The sequence below is a fragment of the Heterodontus francisci genome, chromosome 7, assembly GCF_036365525.1.
Source record: "Heterodontus francisci isolate sHetFra1 chromosome 7, sHetFra1.hap1, whole genome shotgun sequence".
NCBI lineage: Eukaryota > Metazoa > Chordata > Chondrichthyes > Heterodontiformes > Heterodontidae > Heterodontus > Heterodontus francisci.
The window spans coordinates 44,260,356-44,273,039 of NC_090377.1; the positions used below are offsets into that span (position 1 = coordinate 44,260,356).

Here is a 12,684-nt window from a genome sequence, read left to right on the forward strand (position 1 = left end):
CCAAGGTGTGTATAGTGAGTTAGGTCACAAATCATCCATGATCTCACTGAATGGCAGAACAGGTTCGAGGGGCTAAATGGCATATTCCTTTTCTTTGGCTCATTATGAGAACATAGGAACATATGTAAAAACCTTAAGCCCTTAGTTGTGTGCAATACCTGGTCCCCATATTCAGGTTTAAGACCGGTTACAATGCAGAGTCACTAGGATGCTGCCTAGTCTGAGAAAATATAAATACGATGGAAAATCTGAAAAATTGGGGCTTTTTGTGAAAACAATGCAAATCATGGTACACTATGATCCAGATGTTTTAAAATGTGAAAGGATAGGGTAGTTATAAGCAAACTGTTTCCAATAATTAAGGGGTCTAGAATGAGGTGCTTTAACATTTATTCTTTCTAAAGATTTAGAAGAGAGAGCAAGAAAAAATTTTATTCAGAGTTGAGGTTGTGGAATTCACTTTTGTGCTTAGTGGCTGAGGCAGAAAGGATATCAGCATTCAAAATTATTCATGGATGGGTGGATAAAGGAAGACAGGATGAAGAAAAATGGGAACAGGGCAGGTAAATATATGCTCGGAGGGTAATCGCTGATATGCATGGTTGGGCTGTATGACCTGCTAGACACTGCGGAAAGTGTAAATCCAGTGACCTGTCAAAAGTTCTACCCGAACTTGACTTAAATGCTGAGGGCAAAGATGTTTCCTGTTCTACTTACTTAGTAAACATTTAAAATTTTAACTCTTTCGTGACAGCTTTACTCCCGTGTTTATACGCTAGGCATTGGAACAAATATTTAGCTTCCATCGAGGTACAGTCTTCATCTGCCCCAAACATACCCCATAATGTCAGAGAATAAGGGAAGGAAAATTCACACACTCCTCAGCTGAGCCACCTGGATGCCCTGATGAGTCAGATGAGTAGGTTAAGCTTGGTGGGAGATGTGAGGTGGGGGATTTTTATGCTCTTCCCTGCAGTGGGTTTGGAGGCAGGATGAGCATAAAATCGAATAGGGATGGTGCCAGGGGAAGAGGGGTTCCCACCACCATCCTACCTCCGCCAAAGTTTGGTCTGGGCGAGAAGGCCTGTCCACGGCCTTCCTGCGCTGCCACCAATTGAGGCCATTAACTGGGCAATTAACCCCCAGTTAAGGACCTCTTCCCGGCACAGCCATAATTAGCTGTGCGGCGAGTGACCCTATCACTGCACGGAAAACATGGCAAAGAACATTGTGCGGGCTGTTTCCCAGCTCCGGGAGGATCCCTCATTTAAAGCCTGAGAGCCACCCCCCTGCCATCTGCCCTCAGTCCCACCTTGCAAGACCCCTCTCCCGCCCTGACCTAACTGTGGCCTGGGTACAGTGATGCTCTTCCAGCAGCAGCCACTACTTTCGCATTGGCACTGCAACTGCCAGCCTCTGATTGGCCAGCAGCTCTCCAAGGTTTCTGCGGGAAAACACCTTTGACCACCGATCCAATTGGCAGTGGTCTGCACGGAACGTCCTCTAGGCCCTACGGGAAAAGGAGACGGGGGATCCTGTCGGATGGGTCCCCGAGCAGACCGCCAAAGTCATTTGGCGGAATGCCTCATCACCAGAACTTTCAAACAAGCACCAAGATGTAGCTTGGCTGGTGGTGAGAAGGGCCCTCCCCGTCAGATCCTTCATCCCCGTCAGATCCTTCATGCACGCCCGAAGTCTCTCCCCCTCCGCGCAATGCCCCCGCGGTGGCTGTGGTGGGGAAGAGACGGTCGCCCACCTCCTTCTGGAATGTGTCTTTGCAAAGCAGGTGTGGAAAGAGATGCAGTGGTTTTTGTCGAGGTTCATCCCAAGCAGCTCTAACACAGGAGTCTGTGCTCTGCGGGCTGTTCCCAGGGACGCACACCGAGACAAACATCAACTGCTGCTGGAGGACTATCAATTCGGTGAAAGACGCCCTTTGGTCTACCCGAAACTTGCTGGTCTTCCAGTGCAAAGAGTTGTCCGCCACCGAATATTGCAGACTGGCACATTCCAAGGTCCAGGACTACGTGCTGAGGGATGCACTAAAGCTTGGGGCAGCCGCAGCAAAGGCTCAATGGGGAAAGACCACAGTGTAAGGTCCCCCGACCAAGCTGAACTGAGGGGCTGGATCCATGGGAAACCCCTCGAACTGTATCGGGAAAATTTTGTGTGCTGTAAATGTAAAAATGTATATGGCATGACAATGAAATGGAAGAGTTGTGAGGGAACTCATGATTGTATAGAAGGAAACTGATCACCTTTGCACTGTTTGTATTTTTTGACTTGATGCTGTTTTAAACTGTTTGGGAATGTAATTTTTATAGATTTTTATGAATAAAGTATATTTTGGAAATAAAAAAAGCAGCTCTCCAAGGACGGGACTTGATCCCGTGGAAGGCCCGCCGCTGTCCACGTTACTGTCTGACACTAGATTCAGCGGGCTTTCCGGAAAAGAGGCAACGCGGGGATCTCAGCATAACTTTTTCTGGATGTTGAGACGCCCTGCCGTCAGAATAGAATTCCCTCTGTGGTGTCCAGTTGGCTGTTTGAGGGGGCTGAGAAGATTTATTGCTGCCGTTACTTTAATTGGGATCCCAGTATAGATCCCCATTAAAATCTTGGCAGAAGTAATCTTCTCAGTCCCTAATATTGGGGCTCAATCAAGGCACTAAAATGACTGGTGGCACAGTAAGCAACTGGCCACTTGTCACTTTTCTCATGCTCCCTCCACTGGCAGCTGCCCAAGAATCATCCAGAGTAACATGCACACTCCCACGTTCTAAATTTGGTGATTCCAACCCCCCCCCCCCCACCCCCACCCTGGATATTCTGGGACAGTTGGGAGCTCTTCTGTCAGCAGAGCTGATCTGTGTATTTTTGGGGTCAAAGTCTTGTTTGAATGTTTTTGCTGCAATTATATCATGTTTTCTTTTAAGATGCTTTGTTTGTTTATAGTGAAAATAATTATACATGTTTTCATTAATTTGGCTTTGTAAAGAATAAGGATTTTATTCCTTAAGATACTTTGGCAAAAATTAGATTTTTGGCAAAAATTAGATTTTTAAAGTCCTGGATACACGAACACTGGCCATTGTCTTGTTTAGACTGTAAATTTAATCTTGCATTTCAACTCTTCTAAATCATTCAGCACCTTGATGATATATATAGATGTTTTTGGAGTATTGGTGGACTTGATTAAGGTCAGATTCTAAGCAAGGATTGTTCCACTCTGTCACACAAAACTATGTACTACTGTCTGAAGTGTAGATTAGATGTGGTTTATGCTGATTCACATTTGCCCAACAGATGGTGCAAATATTCATGTTGTGCTCTGTTGACAAAATACTTGCACAGCAACTGGATAATTATAAGAAAATAGAAGATGAATTAATCTTGGTTCACTTTAAATCTTTGTGAAATGTCACGAAGTAACCAAATAAATGTGTTGTTACATGTTTGCAGTGCAGATGCTTAAAATTGTTTATGCAATTGCAAGATGGAAATTATTAGAAGTACATGTCTGTTACATTAAAGGTATTCTTGTATGATTCTGTTTTACCTATTAAATGTTTAGTAAATTTATCATACAAGGGAGGGCATTTACAAAAAAATCTGTTTATTTTATCATAGAAATTGCTGATCATTATCAGTGCCATTTACCTGAGAAACTACCAGGATATTCAGTTATGTGGCTCCTTATGCCTGCTGTTAGTCATTTTACTACCAGGCAACAGGAAGTGAACTTGTGCCTGTGCTGATTATTGTTTTTTTCCCTTCATGTACCATTTATTGCAGTTGCTTATCCAGCTAACTGCAAAGAAACACACAATTGGCATCACAGAAGTGAGATGGCGTTAAATGATGTTCCTTTACTTGCAGCTACCATATTATATGTATCTGGGAGCTTTCATTCAAAATTCGGAGTCGCCGAGGAAGTTACATGCCACGTTGCTCTGAACTTTTGATGAAAATGGAGAATCCAGTATGTGTGGCTTGTTTTCACCCAGTTGTGTACTTATTCATCCACTATGGAACTTCATGCAATGTACTGTATGAAGAAGTGAATTCCTCAGTGGACAGTTGTTGCAGTGAGTTGTTACTGAGTGGTGTGACTTGGACTCGTGTGACCTGGTTCCCTTTTCATTGGTCTCCAAATTGCCATGAGGTCACTGTTGGGAGACACTAAGTGGAGGCTTCGCAGTTCCTTACAGGGACAAAGTGAAAATCAGAGGAAAAAGTCATCCTTCTTTCAATCAATGTGCCTCTTAACAGCTAGTCCAAAGTACAATTAGCAGAGCTTGCCTGCCTTGCTCTAAATGGCATGCGTCACAGGGAGACCACAAATCAAGAGGAAAATAATAGAAGCAAAATGGCAAGTCAGTTAGAAAAAAAGGACATACATGTAACAAATTCCTTATTTTGTTTCAGGATGGAAGAGACTGTAAGGAATCTACTCCAGCATCAAGAAGCACTGGGTCAGAGTGCAGGAGGTACCGCTGATCTTTTAAAAGCATGCCAGGTATTGTTTCATTGAAATAGACATATTGTGAAACATTTCAGCAACTGTATTCAGTTATTTTGAAGAAAAATGTATATGTTCCAGGATTTCCAAATCTAGTTCTACATAATTAAGTGCTACAGCATTTGAAAATGATGGTAGTAGGTAGTGGACGAGGAAGGTTCTGGTTTCAAAGTTGTCACTGATCTCTGCTGAGTTCAATCAGGGTGGTAGGGTCATAGCATGGATCCTTGAGTTGGGTCTTAATATTTTTATGGCCCTGCAACTTCAGATACCCTCAGTATCCTCTCCCCACTGCTGACGAATGACCTATCGGGCCTCTACACATGCAAGATCGCTCTCCCCATCATAGTGGCCCCCGCAATTTTTCATTCCTGATAGAGCCACCAGTATCTATGCTCTCGGTGTGATCAAACTTACTCCCCCTCATGCAGCTCGGTTATCTTCTGCCTGATTGAACATGCCAAATCTAAAATGGCAGCAAGAGTCCGGTGTAATATTCAATTCCATATCTGTCTGATCTCTTTCAGAACATGCTGGTTCCTCTCCCACTCCCCACAAAGTGCTCCCAGTATGCAGCACCAACTTCCCCAACTACCTTCTAGTCCTTACTCCTCGACCTGTCATCTGCTTCCTATCTTTTGGGCCTCCTTATCTCGAGAGACAATGGATACGCGCCTGGAGGACAATGGATACGCTTCCTATGAACCACCTTAATGGCACATCCATTCTTCATGGTCTACCTCAACTCCCATCCCAGTCCCTCCCAGTTTCTAGCCCCAGCTACTTTCTATTATCTGCATATATTCCAGCAATGGCGAGTTGGTCTTTCATATTAACACCTGACCTGAGATTTAGTTACATTTTGCAGTGTAACCTTTAAAAAAAATTACAGAGAGTTAGAAATTGAAGATATTGAAACTTGGGAAGTGGAGGATCAGGAAAGACCATTGGTTTAAAAGTAATTCATAATATACTGTCGAGGATATTTCATCATTCAGGCAGCTGTTTGGCAGAATCCATGGCTGACAGTTTGGAATGTGCAGCTAGAGCTCTGGACCATGTTCAGAGCTGGGCCTAATTTTAAGTAGGACAACCCAAGTGGCCTGTGCACAATTGGGTGGCCTGGATCTGTCTCAGCCATCGACAAGATAAGTCAAGGGAGGTGGGCCCAGGCCGGGTGTGGCCCAGATTATTTTTGTGAGCCCTCCTCCTCTTGGGTCCCCAAAAATAATGTGGTCAGGAAAATGTCCAGATGAGATTAACTCACATGCAAGAGCTGCTTGAGTTTCCAGTCTTTAAAAGGAAGAAGAAAGGTTTAGTGTTGAATTTTTAGATGCAATGAAGTATGATAGAATCATAGAGCACAGAAGGAGACCATTTGGTCCATTGAACCTGTGTTAGCCCTTTGAAAGAGATATCCAATTAGTTTAATTTCCTTGCCCTTTCACCATAGCCCTGCAAATTGTCCCCAGAAATCCTCATAAGACTGGGACAGCAATGGTATATGATGATGCTGTGCAAGAGAGAGGCGTATGCAGTGGTACATGGTAGTGAGGGTAGATTGCCAGAACTTCCAAGAACAGTAGTTAGACAATCTTTGAATGTTATGAAGGTATCCACGATCATGAGTGGATCTGAAGGGTTAAATGTGAATTGGTTGTCCACATTTAACAGCATCTATCACTTATTGGCTCAGTCCCCTAATCTTTCCAGATCTCTCTGTATTTGGACTGTTCTTTATTCCGTGTTATTTGCTGCCTCCACAGTTTCACATCAGCAAGCTTGGACTGTATAGTTTCTCTTCCCACTTCCAAATTATTTATGCACATATAAACAATAATGGTCCTGGTACTGACTCCTGTGACTTTGTCAATCACTGTCTTGCATTCTGGTGCAGAATCATGTAAAACCACTTTTTGCTTCCTCTAATTCAGGAAATTTGAGATCTACTGCAGAAGCTATTCCATGACTTCAAACTTCATGGAGCAATCTGCAGCAGCATTCGGTCAAAAGTTTTGCTAAAATCTAAATGTATAGGCTCTGACAAAATTGTGTGTTTGGAAAAAGTGCTTAATTTTTGTTAAAATATGCAAGAAAAGCCCTCAAGTCTATACAATCTGAACAATTCTGTTAGCTTTTGGGTCACTGAAAGGTTAAATGGTTCCTTTGCTCTCCCTAGTAACAGTGAATGCGATGGACTTAATAGAAGCAAGAAAAGAAACACGGTGAATGAAAGTTAGAGTGACAAAACAAATGTCATCACAATGGAAAAAGTGTGAGAGGGCCATACAGACAAAATGGTTAAATAAAAGTGAAAGAGAAAGTAAAACAAAGCATGAACGTAGTAAAGAAGACTGCATGAAAAGAGACTCTTTATAAAATCTCTGAGTGATTCCTTAGGAGATCAACTGAATTGTTTTTATATCCCTTTCTCGCTAAGGTTTTGCCTTGCTGATAGTCGTTCTTATTCCTGCAAACATATCTGTTATTTAAGAGACAATAGTCTGGGACAAAATTAATTGGCATTTGAGAACATAGGACTTAGGAGTAGGCCATTCAGCCCTTCGAGCCTGCTCTGCTATTCGAAAAGATCATGGCTGATCTGGTCGTAGTCTCAACCCCACTTCCTTGCCTGCCCCCCATAACCCTTGACACTCTTGTCAATCAAAAATCTATCTAACTCAGCCTTGAATAAATTCAATAACCCAGAATTCCACAGACTAATGACCCTCAGAGAAAACATTTCTTGCCCTCTCCGTCTTAAAAAGGGAGACCACTTATTCTTAAACTGTGTCCTTTAGTTCTAATTTTCCCTACAAGAGGAAACATCCTCCTGGTATCCACTCCATAAAGTCCCCTCAGGATCTTGTATGTTTCAATAAGATCACCTCTCATTCTTATAAACTGCAATGGGTATAGGCCCAACCTGTTCAACTTTCCTTCATGAGATAGCCCTTCATCCCCAGAATTAGTTGAGTGAACCTTCTGTGAACTGCTAATGCAATTGTATCCTTTTTCAAATAAGGAGACCAAAACTGTACACAGTACTCCGGACATGGTCTCATCAAGGACCTGTACAGCTGCTGTAAAACTTCCCTACTTCTGTACACTATTTCCCCATGCAATAAGCACCAACATTCCATTTGCCTTCCCAATCGCTCACTGTATCTGCATACTAACTTCATGTACCAGGACATCCTGATCTATTACCTCGTCGTTTCCCTTTTATTACCACAGCTCCTCTCGCATGCTCCCTTGCCCCAATATTTAATTTTGGAAAAGTATGGGCGAATAAATGATGATCAGCACGGATTTGTTAAAGACAAATAGTGTTTCAGTGGTTCGATTGAGTTCTTTGATGAAGTAATGAAGAGAATGGATGAGGGTAGTACAGTTGATGTTGTGTACGTGGACTTTCAAAACACATTTAACAAAGTACCACGTAATAGACATGTAAGCAAAATTAAAGCCATTGGGATTAAAGGAAGCAGTGGCAGGAATACATAATTGACTAAGGGACTAAAAGCAGAGAGAAGTGGTGAACAGCTGTTTTTTAGGTCTGAGCTCCAGAACTTGCCGTACCCTTAGCCAAGCTGCTCCAGTACAGCTACAATACTGGCATCTACCCGGCAATGTGGAAAATTTCCCAGGTATGTCCTGTACACAAAAAGCAGGACAAGTCCAACCCGGCCAATTACCGCCCCATCAGTCTACTCTCAATAATCAGTAAAGTGATGGAAGGTGGTGTCGACTGTGCTATCAAGTGGCACTTGCTTAGTAAGAACCTGCTCATTGACGCTCAGTTTGGGTTCCGCCAGGGCCACTCAGCTCCTGATCTCATTACAGCCTTGGTTCAAACATGGACAAAAGAGCTGAACTCGAGAGGTGAGGTGAGAGTAACTGCCCTTGATGTCAAGGCAGCATTTGACCAAGTATGGCATCAAGGAGCCCTAGCAAAACTGAAGTCTATGGGAGTCAGGGGGAAAATTCTCTGCTGGTTGGAGTCATACCTAGCACAAAGGAAGATGGTTATGGTTGTTGGAGGTCAATCATCTCAGTCCCTGGAGTTTCTCAGGGTAGTGTCCTAGGCCCAACCATCTTCAGCTGCTTCATCAATGACGTTCCTTCAATCATAAGGTCAGAAGTGGGGATGCTTGCTGATGATTGCACAATGTTCAGCACCATTTGTGACTCCTCAGATACTGAGGCAGTCCGTGTAGAATTGCAGCAATACCTGGACAATATCCAGGCTTGGGCTGAGAAGTGGCAAGTAATATTCGCGCCACACAAGTGCCAGGCAATGACCATCTCCAACAAGACAGAATCTAACCATCTCGTCTTGACATGGCATTACAATCACTGAATCCCCCACTATTAACATCCTGGGGGTTACCACTGACCAGAAACTGAACTGGAGAAGCCATATAAATACCGTGGCTACAAGAGCAGGTCAGAGCCTAGGAATCCTGTTGCGAGTAACTCACCTCCTGACTCTTCAATGCCCGTCCACCATCTACAAGGCACAAGTCAGGAGTGTGATGGAATATACTCCACTTGCCTGGATGGGTGCAGCTCCAACAACACTCAAGAAGCTCGACACCATCCAGGACAAAGCAGCCCACTTGATTGGCACCCCATCCACAAACATTCACTCCCTCCACCACCGATGCACAGTGGCAGCAGTGTGTACCATCTACAAGATGCACTGTAGCAACGTGCCAAGGCTCCTTAGACAGCACCTTCCAAACCCATGACCTCTACCACCTAGAAGGACAAGGACAGCAGATGCATGGGAACACCACAACCTGCAAGTTCCTGTCCAAGCCACACACCCATCCTGACTTTGAACTATTTCGCCCTTCCTTCACTGTTGCTGGGTTAAAATCCTGGAACACTCTCACAGCACTGTGGGTGTACCTACCTCACATGGACTGCAGCAGTTCAAGAATGCCACCACCACCTTCTCGAGGGCAATTATGGATGGGCAATAAATGGTGGCCTAGCGATACCCACATCCCACAAACAAATGAATAAATAAATAAATAAAGGTGGGGTATACAATAGTGTTCCCTAGAGGTCGATATTAGAACCACTGTTGTTTTTGATATATATTAATGACATGAATTTGCGTGTGCTGAGCATAATTTTCAGCTAATACAAAGCTCAGAAATGTTGTAAACAATGAGGAGGATAGTAACAGATTTCATGAGGATGTAGCTGGTAAAATTGGCAGACAAATGACAATTGAAATTTAACACAAAGGTGTGAAGTAATACATTTCATAGTAAGAATGAAAAGAGGCAATTTAAAATAAATGATATAATTTTAAGGGGGTGCAGGAACAGAGATTCTTAGGGGTGTACCTACCCAAATCTTTGGGAGGGCAAGTTGAGAAGGCTGTTTAAAAAATGCATATGGATCCTTGGCTTTATAAATAGAAAATGGAGTACAAAAGCAAGGATGTTCTGCTCAACCTTGATAAAACACTGGCTACAACTCAGCTGCAATATTGGGCTGAATTTTCAGGACCCTCTGAGGTTGGGATTGGAGGTGGATGGGGCCTGAAAGTACCAGTAATTGCCGGTATGCTAGTCTCCTGACCCTGTTCCCAGTGTTGCCCATTATGGACGTAAGAGCCTTGTTAAGAGTAAGTAATGCTGGCTGACTGGGATTTTTTAGTTGATCTTTAGTTTACCGATGTGACGGGCAGTTCAACTGCCTGGACGTGGGCAACCAGCAGCAGGCTCTGGTGCCAGTGACTCAGGCAGGCCAACAGGCCCTCCCTGCCTGCCTGGGTGGGGGTGCAGCCAAAGGCCATCCTTTGGAGGGATTTCCCCCCCGCCTGTCCCCTTTACAGCGGTGGCCTGGCTGCTTTTCGTATTTTCTAATTAAAGTTTTTAAAAAGCGGTCAAAAGGGCACCTTCATATTGAAGCAGCTTCTCAGTTACTTAGCTTTTACTGCAGCCGGGTTCTCTCCTGAAGCTGAAAGGCCTCTGATTGGCATGTCTCCATGCCAATTAAGGGGATGCCCTGGTCAAAATTCTAACCAGTGACTCTTTCCTCCCTGGTGGCAGCTTCGGGACCTAAAGTGAAAATTCAGCCCATTGTCTTTCATTCTTTAGCAAAGATGTCAGGACCTTGGAAAGTATGCAGAGATTTACTAGAATGACACCAGCAAAGAGCGACTTCAGTTCTGTGGAGAGACTGGAGAAGCTCAGAGAAGGTTTGATAAAGGTGTTTAAAATCATGAATGGTTTTGGTAGAGTAAATAAGGAGAATCTGTTTCCAGTGGCGAAGGGTCAGTAACCAGAGGATGAAGGTTTAGGGTGATTTGTTGTAATTTTAATCTTCCCAATTTGTTATATTAATCAGGATTGACTGCAACCAATATGGTAGGTATGATGAGTTTAATCAGAGTTTAAAATGGAATATATCACACTGGTTAAACAGCAAAAACATATGATCGTGATAAGTAACGAGTACTGCTCCAGGATGCTGGCATGCGCGAACAGCTCTTTTTTCTTCTAGGTGCCTCATGTCTTCACAACTTCTCAAACTACCCAAAAGTATTAGCACTGGTCTACCCTTAGGAGTTTCTCTCCACCGCCTACTGCACTGAGGCCTCCCTTTTCAGTAGTGGACTTGGATGGATTATTGATGGGCCTTATTGCCCTACAGAGATTTACTTTATTTTGAGCTACACAATAAAACGTCATGTTTGTCTAAACCATGGGATGATAACCCACCTTTAATGTTATCCACCTGCCATTAACTTCTTGAGTCTTCATATGAATCTTCTGTCATTGATCAACCAGGCCTTACATCATCCTTTCCTTATCTCATCTCAAGCTGTTCTCCGTGATCAGTTGCATCCACGCCAGAAACATTCCACCTCTGGCCTTCAAAGCTAACACTTGCCGACTATCAGTTATTTACAGTAAAGGCTGTTCATAAGGGCCATTCAGTCTAAGTGGTCTAATTCCTTATTAGACTGTTTAACCTGAATGTTCACTGAAGTAACTCCTATTCTACGTCCATACACTGAGCTGGATCTTAAGAGCCTGCCGTCGCTCACGGCGGCGAGCTCAGGAAAATGGCAGCCTGCATGCTGAAGAGCCACTGCGACCTCCCACACGGCGGCTCATTTAAATAGCTGGGGTGGCCTGCCCACCACCTCTTCACCACCCCCCCCAAAAAGCACGTGGAGTGGGCAGGCTGTCCGTCGCTGGCAATGGTGCAGTTTCCTGTGTGCGGGTGCTGGGGCCATTTTTAAAGGTCAGCCAGCCCTGCTAGCAAATTTGAATTTTTAAAGTGAACGCCTCCAAAAGTTACAAAATAAAATTGTTACACCCATTTTTTTTTTTTTTTTAATTCATTCATGGGATTTGGGCGTCACTGGCTATGCCAGCATTTATTGCCCAACCCTAATTGCCCATGAGAAGGTGGTGGTGAGCTGCCTTCTTGAACCGCTGCAGTCCATGTGAGGTAGGTACACCCACAGTGCTGTTAGGAAGGGAGTTCCAGGATTCTGACCCAGCGACAGTGAAGGAATGGCGATTATAGTTCCAAATCGGGATGGTGTGTGAATTGGACGGGGACTTGCAGGTGGTGATGTTCCCATGCATCTGCTGCTCTTGTCCTTCGAGGTGGTAGAGGTCGTGGGTTTGGAAGGTGCTGTCAAAGGAGCCTTGGTGCGTTGCTGCAATGCATCTTGTAGATAGTACACACTGCTGCCACTGTGCATTGGTGGTGGAGGGAGTGACTGTTTGTGGATGGTGTGCCAATCAAGCGGGCTGCTTTGTTCTGGATGGTGTCAAGCTTCTTGTGTTGTTGGAGCTGCACCCATCCAGCCAAGTGGAGAGTATTCACACTCCTGACTTGTGCCTTGTAGATGGTGAACAGGCTTTGGGGAGTCAGGAGGTGAGTTCTCGCCGCAGGGTTCCTAGCCTCTGACCTGCTCTTGTAGCCACAGTATTTATATGACTACTCCAGTTCAGTTTCTGGTCAATGGTAGCCCCTAGGATGTTGATAGTGGGGGATTCAGCGATGGTAATGCCATTGAATATCAAGGGGAGATGTTTAGATTCTCTCGATGGAGATTGTCATTGCTTGGCACTTGTGTGGCGCAAAGGTTACTTGCCACTTATCAGCCCAAGCCTGGA

The 12,684-nt window shown here is 44.2% G+C and overlaps 1 protein-coding gene across 19 annotated transcripts in view; it reads left to right on the top strand.

The window, feature by feature from the left end:
* The window catches only part of LOC137371950 (nck-associated protein 5-like), a 693,455-nt gene that overhangs the window by 339,325 nt on the left and 341,446 nt on the right, over positions 1-12,684 (top strand). For all 19 annotated transcript variants that reach the window (XM_068035093.1, XM_068035090.1, XM_068035092.1 and 16 more), the window contains one exon: positions 4,429-4,519. In XM_068035093.1, the coding sequence (XP_067891194.1) occupies positions 4,429-4,519 (91 nt within the window). The remainder of the gene's footprint in view (positions 1-4,428; positions 4,520-12,684) is intronic.